Source organism: Myxocyprinus asiaticus, chromosome 9 (genome assembly GCF_019703515.2).
Source record: "Myxocyprinus asiaticus isolate MX2 ecotype Aquarium Trade chromosome 9, UBuf_Myxa_2, whole genome shotgun sequence".
Classification (NCBI taxonomy): Eukaryota; Metazoa; Chordata; class Actinopteri; order Cypriniformes; family Catostomidae; genus Myxocyprinus; species Myxocyprinus asiaticus.
In genome coordinates, this window is record NC_059352.1 from 49079886 (window position 1) to 49102087 (window position 22202).

Consider the following 22202-nt stretch of genomic DNA (forward strand, 5'->3'; position numbering starts at 1 on the left):
ACTTGGCTTTCTCTTTCCTGTTTGCTCAAATAACTGAAAGAAGGTTTTAGAAGTGAAGAGGATACTCAAAACAATACCATCCAGCCATGCAGAATGACCTAGAATAAAAGACACAAAAACTGAGAGCAAGACACCCAGGATTTAAATACCCCTGAACCGGCCTTCTTTTCACCATTAACATAAGAGAAAAAAATCAGAGCGGAACAAAGAGTTCAAAATGAAAATATACAGGTCAATTTCACGAAAATGGTCAAGAACATTTCTGAGTCCTTTATTTCACCCAAAAAAAAAAAAAAATAAAATAAAAAATAATATATATATATATATATATATATATATATATATATATATATATATATATATATATATATATATATTGAACATTAAGATTTATTTATTTTTTTGGCATATTGACATTATTTTGATGAAAAGTAGGCTACATTTTTGCAAAATTATATTACGTTGTTCATTACACATATTGTGGCAGTTTCAAGGAGAAATGTGCACTATGTGGTGCTAAAAAGAGATTTCAATGTTCTGCCAAACAGACATAGATTTGTAAAGTTAATGCTTTATTGAGTTTTAAATCAACAAAAGCGACCTCCCTACCTTTAACCTTAAACATAGCAACGTGAGATGAAAAAATGCAACCACGTCATTTTGTAGTCTTAAGACACTTTCAGCTTGAGTGCTCTTCAGGACTCGTACCACGGTCCTTTACATCACAAGTGCAATGCTCTAACAGTTGAGCTACTGCACAATTTCGAACAAGCTTGTAAATGTAGTTGCACTAAAAGTGTAAAAGTACTGCAGGTTTTAAGCATTCGCAATTCCAAACAGTAACCGCTACAAGTTATTATACAAATCTACAAAGGTGGCACGGTATAACAGAAGAGGAGATGAAATCACTTCACCAGATGTGGAACATTGTGAACAACACACAACACTTTCCGTGTCATAATAAAAGCTCCAGGTGAAAGTGACGTGTCTAAATATATGAAGGTAAATAATGCTTTTTTATAAAGCTACATATCATTGTATATAAAATGTAAATATGCATATCAATGAAAATAATTATATCTCATTCTCCCATGTGTAAATTTAGTGAAAAACTGAGGAAATATGCCTTCATTATTTTTAAAATAGATTTTTATTTAATGCCTTTAATAAATTGAATCTACTTGGCTACAATGGCTGTTTGGATGAAATTAAAAAAAAAAAAAACACTTCTGAGCCATTTCAGAGCAAATACATAATTATCGATATATATATATCGAATATTGTAAATAGCCTGAAAAACATATATTATTTTTTTGCCATTTCACCCATTCCTATTTTCTAGTAAAAATATCTAAACATTCTAAAACAAGATAAATTCACTTGACAAGTAAAATGGCATAAGATAGTTTGTCTTGTTTTAAGATAAATCTAACTAAATTCAGTGAGGTTTATGCATATAAGAAAAAAAAAAAACTATTTGCCAATGGGGTAAGAAAAATAAACTTAATTCAAAGAGAAAACAAGTTTATTTTGGTCCTAAAATAGGCTTAATTTCCTTGAAAATTATTATCTCTTTTTTATTTAGGCTGAAATGTGACCTGGACATGTTGTCATGAGATTCACCTGTTCTTCGATGCTCTGGCCTGAGGGTCTGAACAGGCGTGAATCGTTACTTGTTTGGAGGAACGTAAACTCTTGAGAATTTAAAGTATCTCTTTCAGTGTACAGTGACACCATCGCTTTGAGTGTGAGACAGCTGTTGCTTCATTCTGTGATATGAGGTCATACCTTGCACATCCTAATGGAAATTAAACCAAATTGCAGCTCTTTTCTCATTTATGACTATGGCTCATGGCAATCGAATCTCTGAGCATTTGAAATGACTAACCAATGTAAATACCCCTGAAATTAAATCTCACAGGTCAAGTACTTTGCCATGCTGAAACTTGATGAAGAAAACCCATCATACACACATACACATGCCCATAACTCCAATTTTAATTTACCGTCATTAACATCTGTCATGAGTCTCCCAGATTAACAAGATATTAAATTGGTAACCGTAGCAAGACATGTTCACGAACCAATAAGACTTTAACTAGAATTTATGATTCATTAAAACGAGAATTAAATTCTGCGCTTATCATCATTGCCATAAGGAAATCCATTAGGCAACATAATGATTAATCATAAATATTGTAATATTACACAGGGAAACTACAGACAACCTAATTGAAAAAAAAAAAACAAAAAAAACAACTTCTGGATACTTTAAGATTTGACATGCTTTAAACAAGACAGTAAGTTAGTCATATTGTACAGTTTTCTTTCTAGTTAAATACAGTCAAATAAAGTAAAAATTGATAAAAATCTGTAAAATGCAATTTTACCAGCAAATCACATCTCATTTCACAGGCTTATCATTTTGTATTTATTTTATTTTGTTTTTACAAATGTATGACTAACGACAGTATCCTGCATAAAACACCATGTAGTGTATTCAGCAATTCTCAATAATCTCAGTGTTTTTCTTGAACCTGTCCCCAAACATTTTAAACATTAGACTCAAAGCTATATGCACTTAAAGTGATGTGGTCTGCCAACCACTGCAAAACCATTTCAGCTTTACTGGTGCAAACACCATAAAATAAATTGCATTACTTAAGCTGTGTAGGATATAGATCATTAGATATGAAGGGTGACTGATCAGACTCTTTTTAAGGAGGCATCCCTATTTTTGTCCCAGAGGTCAGAATATATTCCTAATGAAGCCATCTGCATTTCTTCTCTAAAGACATTTCACTATCACATATTCTTCTTAATGCAAATGATCAGTTGGGAAGATCGTGCTTCAGTGTATTGCAATAATGGAGGCTGCTTCCAACAATGTAACGTTTCTGAGGAAGACTGATTGAAAGAGCATGCATAACTCTTCACCCATGAAACACTTTAATGTGCAAACCCTTCTTTTTGAATAATTCATGATATGGGTTAAAAAAAAAAAAAAAAAAAAAAAACATCTTTGAGTTGTTGCTCACATTTTTCTCTGCACTGATAGTTCCAAAGGTGAAGTTTAGAGAAGTGATATCACACAATGAGAAATGTTCCTCTGTTTTATCACATCCTTTGCCATTTACTCAAAACACACTTTCAGATTAATTTAAGGTGTAGAAGAGAGTAAAAACATTTACAGAGAAGAAGATTTAAAACGTTCTTGATTTGTCTCTCTCATCTGCCTGAATTCTGATTCAAAAACATCCACACTAACGGCATGAAGAGATTAGAGATGCTCTACAAAGAAAGTCTGTTTAATTAGATTGCAATGAAGGTTAGTGTGACTTTCTAAACTTTAAAGACAACACTGGGGCAAATAAACAACTGAATTTATAAAACAAAAACAAATGACAGATAACAGCCTAATTTAGCTGCATATTTGTTATCTGATGTTACTTGAGTGTGTAACTATGTGTTGAATGGTACTGGTTTATTTATGTATATCATCTTATAAACATGCAAAACACTCAACCACATTCTCTTCACCTTCCATTGCAGATTAATTCAAATGCCGAAAGTATTGCTGAAAGTGCTCTGATTGCTCTGGATTGGACACTGAGTGGATCTGACATTTAATTTATCTTAATTAAATAAATGAGCAATTTTTTTCTGATTGGAACTTGAGTTATAGAACAGCAGTTTTCAGAAGGATGGATGGATGGATGATCGCACAGACGATCAGATGGATGGATGGATGTTGAAGAGGGATGGATGGACAGACAAATGGATGGATGGATGGATGGATGGATGGACGGACAGACGGATGATGAAGAGGGATGATTTGGACAGACAAATTGATGGATGGATGGATGGATGGACAATGAAAAGGAATGGATGGACAAACTAATAGATGGATGAACAGATGGATAGATAGATGAATGGACGGACAGTTGGATGGATCGATGGATGGACAGATAGATCGATGGATGGATGACTGAATGGGTGGATTAATGGATGGATGGATGATAAAAAGGGATGGACGGATGGATAAATACATGGAGGGATTGACAAATAGATGGATGGATGGATGGATGGATGTACAGATAGATGGGTGGACGAATAGATGGATGAACATGAGAGGGATGGATGGACGGATGAATAGATGGATGGATTCATGGACAAATGATAGTTGAACAAACAGATGGATGGATGGAAAAATGGATGTATGGGTGGATGGATGGATGGATGGACAAATGGCTGTATGTATGGATGGATGGATGGACAAATGGATGATGAATAGATAGATGGACAATGAAGAGGGATGGATGAATGAATGGATGGACGAACAAACAGATGTATGAATGGATGGACAGATAGATGGACAATGAAGAGAGGTGGATGAGAGGATGGATGGATGGATGGATAGATGGATAGATGGATTTTTGGCAGATACATTAGATGACAAAAAAAATTTCTGATTGGAACTTGAGTTATAGAACAGCAGTTTTCAGAAGGATGGATGGATGGATGGATGGATGATCAGACAAACGATCAGACGGATGGATGGATGTTGAAGAGGGATGGATGGACAGACAAATGGATGGATGGATGGACGATGAAGAGGGATGATTTGGACAAACTAATAGATGGATGGACAGATGGATAGACAGATAAATGGACGGACAGTTAGATGGATGGATTGATGGATGGACAGATAGATCAATGAATGGATGACTAAATGGGTGGATGAATGGATGGATGGATGATGAAGAGGGATGTATGGATGGACAAATACATGGAGGGATAGACAAATAGATGGATGGATGGATGGATGGACAGATAGATGGATGGACAAACAGATGGATGAACATGAGAGGGATGGCTGGACGGATGAATAGATGGATGGATGGATGGATGGACGAATGATAGTTGAACAAACAGATGGATGGATGGACAAATTGATGGATGGATGGATGGATGGATGGATGGATGAACAAATGGCTGTATGTATGGATGGATGGATGGACAAATGGATGACGGATAGATAGATGGACAATGAAGAGGGATGGATGTATGAATGGATGGACAGATAGATGGACAATGAAGAGAGGTGGATGAGTGGATGGATGGATGGATAGAAGGATAGATGGATTTTTAGCAGATACATTACATGACAAAATATTTTTATGACTACATTTTTTAGATGACAAAAAAAAAGTTTTATTGATTTGGTTGAACTGTTTCGCAGAGCTCTTGTAAGTCAACCGACTCTGGGAGTAGCACTTTAATGTGGTTCATTCATTATGTTGGAATCATAAACAATGCAACATTTGATGTAATGTTTCTAACCTAATTAAAAGCATAGTGATAAATAGCAGTATTTAACAAAACAATAATAAGCTACTATGCTTCTACATAAACTACTAAATTATTACGTATTACTTCATACTGTACTTCATATTACTAAAAAAAAAAAAAAAAAATCCACACAATGACTTCTGGAAATACTACTAAATACTATAAATGAGTGATAACTCAGGCTAAATTGAGTAATCTGCTTTTTGAACCAACTGCTCGAACGATCTGATTCTTTTAACGACATCGCACAAGTGATAAACGAATCACCTAGTTTAGATTTATGCTTTTTCCAATTTTATTTGCTCTGTGTTTAGCAGCAAAACAAACACTGTTAAATAGTGCCGGATTGCTTTTGATGACTATTTTAATGTTGTTTTATCTCTTTCTCCCTTTCTTTTTCTGGTGTGTGTTCACTACAAGTATTCTATTCTACACTACAAGTATACTGTATTCTTTATCTGGTCATACAGTAGTATCCCTCACTCTTTGTCAAACAGCTGGAGAGAGAACAGCTGAAATTGAGTTTTTCAGTAAAGCAGTAAGATAAATGGACATTTGAACAGCTCTGATTGACTGTGATTCTGCTGCACTCATTAAAATGTAATTTAAACAAATTATTAAGAAGTGCCACACTTAGAAAGTGAAACAGCGGGGATGTGCACATGTGATAAAGACAAGTCAATTTGATTGGCTAACACTGAGAAAACCACTCCCTAAACAGAGTTGTTGAGCATTTATCATAATTCATATTTAATAACACTGCACATTCTGATCACAGCCAACAGTCGCCCACTCATCCCTCAAGCATCAGGTCCACCTTCTGTCTTTTCTCTCTCTGTCTGTCTCTTTCATTCCTGTTAATTGGTCTGTAGTGTGGACACAACATCAGTAATTTTACATACCCATCTGGACATGTGTGCAAATGGGGGCGTTTTTAGCCAACCACTGATATTTTCACTATATACTTACAATGATTTTGCTGCTAATTTTACATTAAAATAACAGCTCACCAAAAAAAAACCAAAAAAAAAAAAAAAAAAAAAAACTGTAGGAATAATTCACCCAAAAAGTAGTCATAGTAGATTTTGGGGGGTTTATTCATGGATTTTATTACTTTAAACAACTTTGTAAGATTACTTACTAAAGATTGCTCCATTAGACTGTGTCGTTTTAATAGCTGCTCTAAATGTAAACTTCAATAGCAAAAACAGATTTCCGTGTCAATTTCAATGAATCGATAAGTAACTCTGATTCAACAAGTCACTTGCATCAACATTAAAAAAAAATTATGGCAGTCTCTAAGGTGCATTTTTCATGAATTGAACAGTTTTAGTAAAATATATGTGTATAATATTGCTGTTTATTACTATGTATTTTTGTATCGGTGCATGTAAATGTACTGTAAATGATAAACTATAATTCTTCCCTGTGTTCCTTTAATCAAATTTGAATTTGCCTTAATTCTTTTTAACTAAGTTAAAGTTCTTACATTAAATGTTTTGAATCTGCTTGGCAACAATGGCTGTTTGGTAAATGATGGCTCCTCTGATTGGAAAAAAGTCATTTCAGAGCAAATTCATAAATATTGAGATATACATAAAATATCAAGATACAGTATATTGCAGAGCCCTAAATATGAGCAAACAGAGGCTTTTACCTCTGGCTTTTTTACCTAGGCTTTTTCCTGACCCACTGACAGAATCACTCACACACATATGCAGTATTCTGATGGTGATTTTAGCTCCTAATAGTGTTAAATGTCTCCTGCAGGTGTACAGAATGTGGCAGGTAGCCCAGTGTGATGTTGAGGAAGGAGGTGTGTTTTTGTCCTGCTGCAGTGCACAGCTGATGGAGAGCTGAGTAATTGATATTTTGCTAAACTCTAACTCAGCGCAGTGGGGGACAGGACCACTGCCAACCACTGGAAACTGAACCTATGCCATGGATCAGCAACTGTGTGTGTGGGAGATGCAAATGGAAATGGAATATTGTAACTTCAGCCCACTCATCTATTCTATACATTAGTTGATATTTAGAAAGGCCATTCTAATAGCTTGAAGACATAAGCAGGTGAGTTACTGAAACTGGGAGAAATAAACAGATGGAGTCTGTCTGTGGAGCATGTTTGATGAGAAGGAATCCCTTCACTGGGGAAAATAAATTTACAAATGTCCATCTATAAAATTACCTGTCTACAGCAACTCGTCTATTTGTATGCAGGTAAAGTGATGCTATATGTATACACACTGCATGCTCAATTATTAGGCAAGTGAGTATTCTGATCTTATCATTATTTTCATGCACATTTTCCAACTCCAAACTATATAAACTTGAATGCTTAATGGATTCAATAATTTTCAGGTGATATGTATTTGTGAATGAGGGCGGGTGTGATGAAAGTGACTAACACCTTATATCAAGGTGTGCATAATTATTAGGCAGCTTCATTACCTCAGGTAAAATGGGCCAAAAAAGAGATTTAATTGACACTGAAAAGTCAAATATTGTAAAATGCCTTTCAGACGGATGCAACTCTTTTGAAATAGCTAAATTATTGAGGCGTGACCACCGGACAGCACATTTTTTTTGTGAATAGTCAACTGGGGCGCAAAAAACGCATGGAGAAGAAAAGGCGCAAATTAACTGCAAAAGACTTGAGAAGAATTAAACCTGAAGCTACCAGGAACCCATTATCCTCCAATGCTACCATATTCCAGAACTGCAACCTACCTGGAGTGTCCAGAAGTACAAGGTGTCAAGTGTTCAGATACATGGCCTAGGTCAAGAAGGCTGAAACACGACCACCACTGAATATATTCACAAGTAGAAGCGTCAAGATTGGGCAAAGAAATACACGAAGACAGATTTTTCAAAGGTTTTATGGACTGATGAAATGAGAGTGACTCTTGATGGACCAGATGGATGGGCCCGTGGCTAGATCACTAATGGACACAGGGCACCACTTCGAGTCAGGCACCAGCAAGGTGGAGGAGGGGTACTGGTATAGGCTGCTATCATTAAGGATGAGGTAGTTGGACCTTTTTGAGTTGAAGATGGACTGAAACTACTGAAAGTACTTTCTTCAAGCAGTGGTATAGGAAGAAGTCCTCAGCATTCAAGAAGGCCATGATCTTTATGCAGGACAATACTCAATCACATGCATCCAAGTACTCAACTGCTTGGCTAGCCAGCAAGGGCCTCAAAGATGCCCAAATAATGACTTGGCCCCCTTCCTCACCTGACTTAAATCCTACTGAGAACTTGTGGGCCCTTTTCAAACGTGAGATTTACAGTGAGGGAAGACAATACACCTCTTTGAACAGCATTTGGGAGGCTGTGGTTGCTGCTTCAGTGAAAGGTGAACGTGAACAGATCAAGAAACTGAATCCATGGATGGAAGGTTCATGCCAGTTATTGAAAAGAAGGGTGGCTATATTGGTCATTGAATCTTTTTGAAAGGCCAAAAATTTTATTTAATTGTCATTTTGTGTTACTTATTTGCTGCACCTACTCTAAAAATTGAGAATAAACAATTGAGTTGGGAGAAATTATTTTTGTAATTTAGTTGCCTAATAATTGTGCACACTTATATATCCCCCTGAGAAAGACAAAACTCACTTTTTCTTTGTTAAACATTCAGGTTTGAATAACATTTTGGATCGACTGAGAGCATTGTGTTTGTTCAACAATAAAATTAATCCTGAGGAATACAATTTGCCTAATAATTGGATACGCAGTGTATATATATTGATGTTCTGTCAGTGGAGATGTCGGTTTACAGGTTTTACATGTATGTCACTTATATGCTGTGGTACTTAAGTTGACACTTTCTATCATTCCAGAAAAAGAGACCAAGAGGAGTGCTTACATTTCTGAATGGCAAAGGTTGCAGTGCATTCATAACACAGACTTTCAATGTCTCCTACCAACACACACATCATATTGGCTTTTTTGTCTTGAAAAGGCCTTGCTCTTTTTAAGGTTTAGTTCAAGATGCTGATAAATTGCAGTAAAATATCACAGGCTCAGCTGTTCTTTGCTTTCAGGAAAAATGTGTGATTGCAGAATGAATAGGACTGTGAAATTCAAAGAAAGAACTTCAAAACAAAAAAAGAGACGAGACGAGACAAGAAGAGATGAGTACATGAGACGAGAAGAGATGAGACAAATTCAGAAGAGACAAGACACAATGAGAAGAGACAAGATGCAATGAGAAGAGACTAGACAAATAGAAGAAGAGATGAGACAAGTAGAGAAGAGAAGAGAAAAGATGTACAGAAGAGTAGATAAGAGATAAGAGAAGAGATTATATGAACAGAATAGAGGAGAGGAGACGAGACAAGAATAGACAAGATGCAACGAGAACAGATGAGATGAGAAGAGATGAGATGAATAGAGAAAAATTGAGAAGAGAGGAGAAGAGACTAGATGGATAGAGCAGAGAGGAGAAAAGACGAGAACATAAGAGACATGACAAATTGAGAAGAGACAAGACATGATGAGAAGAGACAAGATTCAACGAGAAGAGACAAGAACAGAAGGGACTAGACAAATGAAGAGATGAGATGCGACGAGAAGAGACGAGACAAGTAGAGAAGAGATTATAAAAGACCACACGAAATGAACATAGTACAGAAGAGACGAGCAGAAGAGATAAGAGAAGAGATGAGATGAATAGAGGAGAAGAGATGAGACAAGAAGAGATGTGATGCAACAAGAAGAGACAAGATGAGTAGAGAAGAGACAAAAAAGAAGAGATGAGACAAACAGAGAAAACTTGAGAAGAAAGGACAAGAGAGCAGAGGAGATAAGAAAATAAATTAGATGAACAGAAAATAGAGAAGAGACAAGAAGAGACGAGTAGTGAAGAGACAAAAAGAGAACAGATGTGACGAATACAGAAAAATTGAGAAGAGAGGAGAATAGACGGATAGAGAAGAGAGGAGAAAAGATGAGACGAGAACATAAGAGATGAGACAAATTGAGAAGAGACAAGACAAGAGAAGGGACTAGACAAATAGAAGAGATGAGATGCAATAAAAAGAGATGAGACAAGTAGAGGAGAGACAAGAAAAGACAAGACAAAATGAACAAAGTACAGAAGATATGAGCAGAAAAGAGAAGAGATGAGATGAGATAAACAGAGAATAGAGGAGATGAGACAAGACAAGAAGAGATGAGATGCAACAAGAAGAGACAAGACGAGTAGACAAAAACAAGAAGAGACAAAAAGAGAAGAGATGAGATGAACAGTGAAAAATTGAGAAGAGAGAAATAGAGACTAAATGGATAGAGAATAGAAGAGAAAAGATGAGAAGAGAACATAAGAGACGAGACAAATTGAGAAGAGACAAGATCCAATGAAAAGAGACAAGACAAGAAGAGAAGGAACTAGACAAATAGAAAAAGACAAAGAGAGGAGAAGTGAATAGAAGAGAGGAGAAGACACTAGACGTAATGAACAGAGACAAGACAAGAAGAGAAGAGACAAGAAGAGAAGAAAAGATGAATAGAGAAGAGATAATATGAGGAGAGATGAAAAGAGTGGAGACAAGAAGAGACAAGACGAATGAAGAGAAGAAATAGAAGAGACATGAAGCGAAGAGCTGAAACGAATAGAGAATAGAAGAGATAAGACAGATAGAGAAGAGACGAAACGAGAAGAGAGAAGAGACGAGACAAGATTAAGAAGAGATAAGAAGAGACAAGAAGAGAATGAGACAAGACAAATACAGATGATAGGAGAAGAGAGAAAAGACAGGAAGAGGTGAGACAAGAAGAGAAGAGACTATATCAATAAAGAAGAGACAAGATGAGAAGAGATGAGACATTTACATTTATACGTAATTATGCATTTGGCAGACACTTTTATCCCAAGCGACTTACAGTGCATTCATGGTGCACATTTTATTATTTTGTATGTTTCCTTTGGAATGAAAAGAGGCAAGACGAGATGAGACAAGAGAACCTCTCTCTTCAATGTACAACTTGATTAACAGTAAACAAATGAATAAAAACCTTCAACAGTAACTTCACTCAGAAGCAGAACATAATTACAGACAATCCATTCTTATAAGCTTGTTTTGCTTCATCTTCATGCTTGACTAATACTATTTGTTACAGTGCCTAGTTGTCAAAACACTATATTCATGTTTGGAAAAAAAAAAAAAAAAAAAAAGAACTTTGGCAGAAAAGAGCCAGTCAAGAAAATTCATGTAAATATAAAAGGATGCATGTGATTATAGTCGGATCGAGGGCATAACACCTAACCTACAAACATGTTTCCTGCACAGCTTCAGTCCACCTGCTGGTCTGGGGCTCAGAATAGAGATTTACTGGCACCATGGACTGAGGGAGCACAAGAGTATGACCCACTTTCAAACACACTCGGCTTCATAAACAAACACAATTCTGTCCTCTAACTGAATTATTCAGTTCGCCAGATTAGTGCAAACTGCAAAGATACAGTACATGGCAAAAGACAAATACCCTGATTTCTGCCATGGCCAAAAGTGCTTTTAGAAAAGGATGTTGAATTTGAGTGAGCTGTAACTTGTGGACTAAAGCATGCAGGCATGTTGGCTTAAGTAGACTGAGATTTATCACCATGTAGTGCTATGCCTCAATATTCCTCGTGTTTCAACATGCATTCAGTGCTGTGTACAGCAAGCACACATAAAAAGACATGTCATATCTATCTCTGTGTGTGCTGTAATCTACTGCAGGGTCAGAGGGCCAGGCATAGAAAGATCACTCTGTCAGAGCTGCAGGCACAAGTAATCTGCTCAAATGTGCTCTGAAATGAACTTGCATCTTTAAACACACATTCAAACACTCAATTCAGGCTTTGAGCAGTGGCACCACAGTGGGGCTTACAAATAACAGAGGCTGCTATCGGAGCACTGCACTTAAGTGTTCCAATGATGTGGCAAAATAAATGTGTGTGTGTGTGTGTGTGTGAGAGAGAGAGAGAGATGGTGGGCTGATAAGCATTATAATTTTTTCAGAATAACAAACCACTGAGAACAAACTGACTGCGTGGCTGAAGTCCGTGTGGTTTTTCGTGGTCACAGTGTCTGAAGGTTTCAGTGATAAGACAGAAAACGAGAGGAAGGCCGAATTTCTATTTTACTCTCTTAAACTTTCTCTCCTTTTGCCCCTATTTCTCTGTCTTTAATAATAATAATAATAATAATATGTAGTTCACCAAAAAATGTATGTCATTTCCTCAGTATTATGTGCAGTATTATTTCCTCCATGTATGGAACCTTTAGAGGAAAGGGAGGACATTTATTTTCAGAAATACTTTTGAGTTCCCTTGTAATATTTTTATTTATTTATTTATTTATATTTTGCGTGTCCTCACAATTCCTTTATACATCTCTTAAGAAAATTAATCACGGTTTTATGGAAGTAAATATATTTTAACTATGATATTTGTGGTAAAACCATAGAAAAAAATACAGTAAAACCAAAACTATGGTAATTAAAATAAATAATTCTCCAAAAAACATGGTTAGTTACTATAGTAACATTATGGTTAATTTGTGGTACATGTACCATGGTCGGTTCTTACCACAAAAAAAAAAAAAAAAAAAAAAAAAAAAAAAAATGGTTACATGGCTGTTGCAGGTTTATATGGAACCCCTTAGAGGACAGGGCAGAATTTTTTTTTTCTGAAATAGTTTTGTGTGCCCTCACAATAAATTTAAAATTGTTTTACTACAGTAACTATATTTTAACCATGATATTCATAGTTAAACCATAGTAATATTACAGAAAACTGTAGTAATACAAATCATAGTTTTGTGGTAATTATGGTTTTACTATACTAATATTATAGTTTAACCAGTGGAGAATTCTCAGGGCCAGCAAAGCCTTCTCTGCTGGCCTAACATGCCAAATAAATAAATATTTTTCATCCTTTCATACTCAATCACCTTTTTGCCTATGTATTTTTAATCGCTTTCCACTCTTAATTAATCTTCAAACAAATAGAGAAAAACACTTACAAGCAAAGTGTGACAACTATTTCACAAATCGCATGCCCGAAGCAGCGCGTGAGTCTGAGCTCCACCCCCTCAGGCCTTCAGAATTTCCACAGAATCCCTCAACAGTGCAAATGAATGAGCAACTAAAGTCAGATTCATCAGCCAATCAGATTGATTTATTTGTTCTTGGTGGGTGTGATCTTTAGGAAATGTCCCGGTCGAGGCCTTCTAGCTGGCCTTGAGTGACGCAATCACACTTTAATTGACGTAATTTGAAAGCGAAGAGCGCTTGCTGATGAGTCGGCTGTCATCACTGCTGGTATTGCCGTTGAGAAAGAGATCCTTATGGATTAAAAACACGAGATGTTCTGCATGATCGTGCGATTGATTAATTTATTAAACAGTGCTTGCTTTTTGCATTGTTATAGCAACATCAGGAGTTTTCTAAGTGTAAATTAGGCTGCTTGAGCATTCAGTGTCGGATCAAGTTTTGAAAAGTAGTGCTGAATTCCATTCAACTCAGAAAATCGGATTTTACAACTTCCTGCTAGGAAAAGTGCAATGGAATGCATCTTGAAGTCAGAATTAGTAGGCTCGTGCAGAAATTCTCAACACCGATTTCGCCGAGATGCAGGGGCATGATGTCACACAAACATGTCCAAACTCTCTTTGAGATATACAAAGTAAGTGATAAACATTCACTTTATTAAGTAATATCGATAAATGAGTTCGTTTCCACATTACATGATATTAAAGCTTGTTTAACAAATGCCTGCAGAAACAAGTGTATAAAACATTATAATCTCTTTTGATAATCGTACACCCGAAGCACAAATGCTAGTGCTGCAGCATTGTTTATCAGTTGGGTTGCTAGGAGACATCTCTAATGAGAGTCAAACCCCTACTAAGCTAACAGGAGCGTTGCAGTTCCGAATATCGGGGAATGGAATGCATTTATGGTCAGAGATATCAAGTAGGAATATCCCATATCAAACTTGAATGGAACGCAGCATAACCGTGTACCCTGACAAAACGATATTTAAATCGCAAATATTTTAGATAGATTTTTCCAGGTATTATAGACCTCCTTGGTAGATTCATATGAAAAATAATGATTTTTGAATGTCTGTTCGGGGGACGTTCATTTCACAAAACAGTCATGCTGCAGTTACAATTAGGCTTGCTTGAGCAGTAAGTGTTGTTTCAAGTTCTGGCTTTTGTGCATGGACGTGTTTTTAAATGTCAGTTGGTATTATTAGTTAGCTGTGACATAATGTATGATGCCCAAAGGCATAGGGTGTCCTATTCATTGTGAAACTGTGTTTTCTTAATGGCATGAATCACACTGTAGGCCTAGACTTAACTATGGTTTTACTATAGTAATATTGTAGACTGTAGTAACCAGAGTTTTTGGCGGAAATAATTTTCCTATATTAATATTGTAGTAACCATAACTGTTGTAGACTAACCATGTTTTATGTTTTTGTTGTTGTTGTTTTTTCTTGGCAGAAACCATTGTTTTACTATAGTAAAAGAAGTTAAATGATGCTCTAAACGAAAGTTCAGGAGGAGCCCGATCATTCAGACCTGTCAGTCACACCACTAGCATATACACCGATCAGCCACAACATTAAAACCACCTGCCTAATATTGTGTAGGTCCCCCTCGTGCCACCAAAACAGCCCTGACCCGTCAAGGCATGGACTCCACAAGACCTCTGAAAGTGTCCTGTGGTATCTGGCACCAAGACATTATCAGCAGATCCTTTAAGTCCTGTAAGTTTCGAGTTGGGGCCTCCATGGATCGGACTTGTTGGTCCAGCACATCCCACAGATGCTCAGTCGGATTGAGATCTGGGGAATTAGGAGGCCAAGTCAACACCTTGAACTCTTTATTATGTTCCTCAAACCATTCCTGATCAATTTTGCAGTGTGGCAGGGCACATTATCCTGCTGAAAGAGGCCACTGTCATCAGGGAATACCATTGCCTTGAAGGGGTGTACCTGGTCTAAACAATCTTTAGGTAGGTGATACGTGTCAAAGTAACATCCACATGAATTCCAGGACCCAAGGTTTCCCAACATAACATTGCCCAGAGCATCACACTGCCTCCGCCGCCTGCCTTTTTCCAATAGTGCATCCTGCTGCCATCTCTTCATCAAGTAAACGGCGCACACACACCCGGCCGTCCACATGATCAAAAAGAAAACGTGATTCATCAGACCAGGCCACCTCCTTCCATTGGTCCATGGTCCAGTTCTGACACTCATGTGCCCATTGTAGGCGCTTTCAGTGGTGGATAGGGGTCAGCATGGGCACTCTGACTGGTCTGTGGCTATGCAGCCCCATACACAGCAAGCTGCAATGCACTGTGTGTTCTTACACCTTTCTATCATGGCCAGCATTAAGTTTTTCAGCAATTTATGCTACAGTAGCTCTTCTGTGGGATCGGAGCAGACGGGCTGGCTTTCGCTCCCCACGTGCTTCAATAATCCTTGTGCACCCATGACCTGGATGCCGGTTCACCGGTTGTCCTTCCTTGGAACACGTTTGGTAGGTACTAACCACTGCATACCTGGAACACCCCACAAGACCTGCTGTTGTGGAGATGCTCTGACCCAGTCGTCAAGCCATCACAATTTGGCCCTTGTCAAAGTCATTTTCCTCAAACACATGAAATTCAAGAACTGACTGTTCACTTGCTGACTAATATATCCCACCCCTTGACAGGTGCCATTGTAACAAGATAATAAATGTTATTCACTTCACCTGTCAGAGGTTTTAATTTTGTGGCTGATCAGTGTATAAGCAGCCACAACAAGTCCGGAGCTCAAATTGCGTCTCGAACCAAGGGCTGGACGAGGGGGCGAACTAGTGAAGTAGCCATGTGTTTTGGTGGAAACCATGGTTTTAATATGGTATATTGTATCCATATAGTAACCATGCTTTAACTATAGATTAACCATGGTGATTCTTGTGGTTACTATGGGTTTACTACAAATATTTGTAGTAAAACATTAATAACCACAAAATTATGATTTTTACAACCATAATATTAATTTTCTTGTATTATAACTATGGTTTTCCTGTATCATTTTGATGGTTTTACTTATAATATCATGATTAAAATCTGGTTACTTAAGTAAAACCATGGTACATTTTGTGGTAACTATGGTTTTACTAAAAATACCATTGTTCAACTATGGTTACTACAGTAAAACCATGGTTAATTTTCGTAAAGGGTGGATAAAGATATTGCAAGGGAATCCAAATCATTGCAAGGACACACAAAACTATTGTGAGGGAACTCAAATGTTTTGTGAAAACACTGTGAGGAATTGCGAGGAAACGCATAACTCAGAAAGTACTGAAGTAGTAAATGTAGATTTTTTGGAAGAAATCAACAGAGAAATGACAACGACTGTTCAAGCGCCAACAAGGATAAAAAACACTATAAAGTCCCATAAAAGTAGTCTATATGACTTGTGCTCTACACTATATTCCTAAGAAGAATATGTTGATTTTATGACAGATTTTCCGCTGTTTAATTCTGTAACATGTTTACTTGATTTAACTAGTGAATATTTCCCAAAGCAAATACAGAAATTACAAGCGGAACCTTGGAGTTAAAACGAAACTTGCATTACCATGTCCACCCATGACCTTTTCTAACTCACCCATGCTCCACTTAGTCAGACCACATGCTGAATCCAATTACCTGACTTCCTGCTTGACGAATTCTCCAAATGGTAATTATCTGAGCACCAGGGCACAAACTTAAATAGAAAATGTGTGAGGAACCAAAAGAAATCAGTCTGCTGCCAGTGTTTACGGTATGTGATTGTATATCTGCTCCATGTCTTATTGCACAATTCACTCCTGCAAGAGTATCAGTTTGAGAGAGAGAGTAATCTTACCTTCCAGTACAGTGAGTTTAGCACTGGTGTTGATTTCTCCCATGCTGTTGGTGGCCGTGCATTCGTAAATGGCCTCATCTCGATGTGTCCGTAATGGCTGAATCCTTAAAACTGAGCCTGAGCCGTCATCAAACACTATCACCTAACAAACAAACAGATAAAATTATATAGTTCAGCGTTTCTGAGCGTTTCAAAGGAGTTCTCAACAATATCTCAAACTGCGCTCAGATTTGCCAATATCCCAACGTCTTCAATCAAATATCACAGATACCACAAGTAAACAAGAAATTGTAATGCTAAGAAATTAATGTTAACTTTAGAGACTGATTCCAGTTAAATGTTATTTCTTTGTGGTTATTAGCCAAATTATAACAGAAATGAGTAATTTTGACTGCTTAACTTGAGCACCAAAAAGTGATAAACCCAGTAGGAAGCAAATGTACTCACTTTTATATGACAGCAATGTCAAAAATAAAGCGAGATCAAATCATGTATAAACACACGATTATCGTTACACTAAAAGAGAAATATCTGCATTGAGTGTCTGAGACACAGAGGGTTTAAGTGAACAGAGATGCTGGTGCTGTCAGACCTCGTCTTGTTCACGCTCAATCAGCTCCGTTGACAGTGTGAGGGCGGCTCATCTCAGGGAGCCCTCATGCCTGGGTTGCCATCAACCTCTCCCTGTTTTTATGTTGGCTGCCAAATCAAAGTCAACCTGAGCACTCCTGCTGCACTGCTAGAGCACCGTACTGACTATAATGGTGGAAAAAAACAAATGCAACATTCTCTAGAATGAGAATATTTTTTAAAGGACATTTGAATTTTAATAGCATATTCAACTTATGCTGTCAGTAGGTTTAAAAAACAAAGTTTATTATTTTTAATATTTTCATATTGTCATATTTTAGTTTTAGACAATTTTTCACCCTCTCTGTGACCCTTACAATTAAACAGGCTAAGGCATCTATATGTAAATGACCTCCGTTAAAACAGCTAATCTCTGTTTAGTCACAGACTATTTAGCAGAGATGGGCCAATTCTATTCAAATGAACGGGAGAAATTGGAACACCCAACAGTCAACAGATGTAGAAAAGGAAGTCCCGCCTTACAAGTAAAAGATCCAATCACATTTTAGATACAGACACCACCTGCCAATCAATTCAAGAATGTGCATGTGCCAGGAAAACAAGCCAGGAAAATTTCGTTTTTTAGTGTAATCTGAGGTAAAGAAGCACAATTTATTGTACTAGTGTTATCAGATTAGATGTGTAAACTGTGTTGCATAGCACCGACAGTAAATGGCCATTTTGCGCAGCACGCTCTGGCACCACTCTTGCAAACAAGACAAATAAATGGTTTAGAACGTTCATTTTGACGCCCGGTGTAGACAGGGTGTAAAAGCGCATTTGAATTTTGGATGTGTCTCAAGCACTGACGATGATTTACAGGCCGTTCGGACTGATCGCATCCTTGTGTTAAAACAGACGCTTCAAAACGAATAAAGATATCCGTGTAGTGCACGTGTTCGGAGTGAACCATTGTATCTTGCTCTCTTATCAGCGTCTCACTGTATAAGCATTAGGTGTGTACATACAACAGTATTTAATGAAAAACACTGGTTTAGTTCGTAGTACAACAGTATAGGCTACGGTTTACACTGAACCATCTACTGAAGCGTTTCTTTTCTCGTTTTACTTTTTTTACTTAAGATTTGAGAATATGAACTGGCTAAATCTTTTGCCTTTTTTAATTTTATGCATTTTTGTTAAAAGCCAGATATGATCTTTGCAATAAACAATAGCTATGGTTAACAACAAACAACAGGCGTAATAACATTTACTGAAGCCGGTCGAGGTATTACACACACACACACACACACACACACACACTCACACAGGACGAGCTGATGTGGCACAGCAGATGACAGTACAAAGTTATGAAGGCTTTTGTAATTCTTCAAGAATGAACAAAGTGACGTTGATCCGTTTGCAGGTGAATGTATGAAACTGGTGTTCAGAATTTTGACGCTGAAAGTTGGCAGTGTGTGCATACCTTCGTAGAAACTGTTTTGAGTTTTAGAACGCACCATGTCGTCCACCAGGCTTGTCCAGTGTTCCTTTAATTTACCCTGCCGCTCACACTTTACCAAATTTGTGTTGAGAAATATGTTTGGAAAGACAGACTATTTTGCAACGAGCAGCCCAATTTAAATATGAAAAAAGAAATCCTAAAATATATATCGATAATCATCAGGAAAATCTTCAGATTATCGATGCGTGAAAAAGGCATCTATCCCAAGCCTACTAGTATTAGACAGACACACCAGCCATGTTGATTTATCTGCCAATATTTGACTATTTACTATTTTGTAGAATTGTTAGACCTAACACCTGTGCCAGAGCGATGGAAGGGTCCTTAGTGCCAGATGCTATATAGTTTATGCTACAGGATTGCAAAAGTTTTTATAGTAGACCAGCAGGATAGATGACTGTCCAAGATCCGGTCACCCTATAGTGACCACGACAGGGCAGGACAGTAAGATTGTTTCAAATTTGCCACCTGTACTGCTGCTGCAACTGCCAGCAGTGGCAAAAACTGCATGAGTGGCAGGACATTGAAAGACAGGCTCTCTAATACTGGCCAGAGACCACGATGACCTGTCAGACCTTCTGTCCTCACTCCACAAAAATGCCACATCTGACAGGCTGAGGCCAAGCAGGAGCCACCACAGACTAGTCAGCAGTGGCATGAGTCACTCTTCAGCTCGTCAGTGCCATAGCAGACAGAAGAGAGGTGTGATGATGCCTATATGGATTCAGAGCAATGGTGTGGACTGGCATTCGTAACATGGACTCCGTTTTAAAGATGACAGCTGGTATCCAAAGCAACATCACAGTCCACTTATTAAAAGTACAATTCACCTAGAACAGCCTGACTTTAGGGATCTTGCTCAAGGGCACAAGAGTAATAGTCAGTGTTTCCTGCACCGCTATTCAGGAGCAGCACTGTGCCATGGCACAACATACTGTATATGGAGACTAGAGTTAGTTGCCACACTTTTTACTTGAGTGAACACTCATATTTCATATAATTTATTTATTAACTTTAATTTCTGCATAGCGACATACCTTAAAACCTTGGCTACAAAAAGCTGATGAACATTTTCACAGTTACTGCCCAAAAAATGATGTACATTTCATAGACATCTACGCCTCTCTACACCTCTTTTTAAATCTGCACCTGCATTAAGCAGCCTATAACAGGTGTTTCAGCCAAAAAAATAAAAAAAATAAAAATAATAATTCTTAGGTGCAAAACCATATATGAACCAATAAAAAAGGAAAACGTAAAAAATATTTAAATTGATGAATTACATACATTTATGACATTTAAAACAACATGCCTTTTGACTGTCATGAAAAATACTTTTGTCCTAAGAACATAAACGTTTTGGTAAAAATCTGCTTTTATAATATAGTTGACCCTTGCCTTAGTGTATGCTAGTGTGGTTTAATAGTGCCCACATGTTTACCCAAAATCTATAACAAAAATTATAGTGAAAATTTTCTTTGGAGGGTAGAATTCACATATTTTATTTTATTTTATTTTTTCATATTTAAGAGGGTTTTGAACTTGATGTTTGAGTAAACACACATTTGCGCAATTGGACTTTTGACTCCAACTTAGAGTTACTGAGATATACTGTAGCACTTGTGACAACTTCCCCATGTGAAAACTAGCCCAGGTCCCTAGCTGTATTTTAGCTGAATTGTAAGCTTGTGAATTGTACGTGACAAGAGAGAATGATTAATAATATATTTGACAATAAATAGATAACACATCTTTCTTTTGCATTGTCCTTGCTGGTTGCATGCAAAAACAAATAACAGCGCTACCAGCGTAGCCCGAATCATGAATGAATGGCTCTTTGTTCATTGAAGAACACTGGTTTGAGCCTATATACCTTCTGGCCACCACTCTGGTCACCAGTCTTTTTACAATTATTTTCCAATTTGCAATGATTAATGTTATTTTTTTTATTTTTTTCTGTTTTGGAATTCCACACATAAAATATCCCTACTACTTGACAGTATCTTTGAAAAAAAGGTCTTGAGAAATCACACCTTTTCCCGTGAGAGCCCCTAGACTCTGTAAATAGCAACAACAACAAAAAAAGGTCAGGGGAGTGCCCATGTTTTAAGCCAATTAAAAGCGTTTTCTGCCTATCAATCATTTTGTACGTTTAGATTTGCTGACATCGGGTTTGCTGGCATGTTTTTAAGACATGAGGATCTTTTGACATATAAGATGTCATTGTACTATAAAATCATACTGTACGTTTCAGAACTCAAAACTTCCTCCTTAATAGAAAAAGAGCATTTATTTAAACGCAGCTGCGTAAACAGCTAGTTTGGAATCTGTGGAACTTGTGACGTCACAAGGACCAAATACATCTGCATATGACTGCCATTTCAGCAAGCCATCAAAGCCTATTTTTCCATCGTTGCACCCTTGGCCACGCCCACTGGCACTCACTCAGTCAGACAAGAGAGAGATGGGCCTGTCATGGGAGATTCATCCAAAGTGGACTTACACATACTTTTAATTGTTTTTCTACATAAACATTCACTAGATGAACTGCATTGATCGTTAAACGAAGCAATGTCTGGCTACCACCCCTGGAGTCGCGAGTTCGAATCCAGGGCGTGCTGAGTGAGTCCAGCCAGGTCTCCTAAGCAACCAAATTGGCCCAGTTGCTAGGGAGGGTAAAGTCACATGGGGTAACCTCCTCGTGGTCACTGTAATGTGTGGTTCTTGCTCTCGGTAGGGCATGTGGTGAGTTGTGCGTGGATGCCGCGGATAATAGCGTGGGCCTCCACACGTGCTACGTCTAACGCACTCAACAAGCCATGTGATAAGATGTGCGGATTGATGGTC

The 22202-nt window shown here is 37.4% G+C and overlaps 1 protein-coding gene across 1 annotated transcript in view; it reads right to left on the reverse strand.

The window, feature by feature from the left end:
* The window catches only part of LOC127445891 (receptor-type tyrosine-protein phosphatase F-like), a 346333-nt gene that overhangs the window by 166097 nt on the left and 158034 nt on the right, over positions 1 to 22202 (reverse strand). Inside the window, exon 4 of the mRNA XM_051706359.1 lies at positions 17261 to 17402. Coding sequence (XP_051562319.1) covers positions 17261 to 17402 — 142 coding nt within the window. The remainder of the gene's footprint in view (positions 1 to 17260; positions 17403 to 22202) is intronic.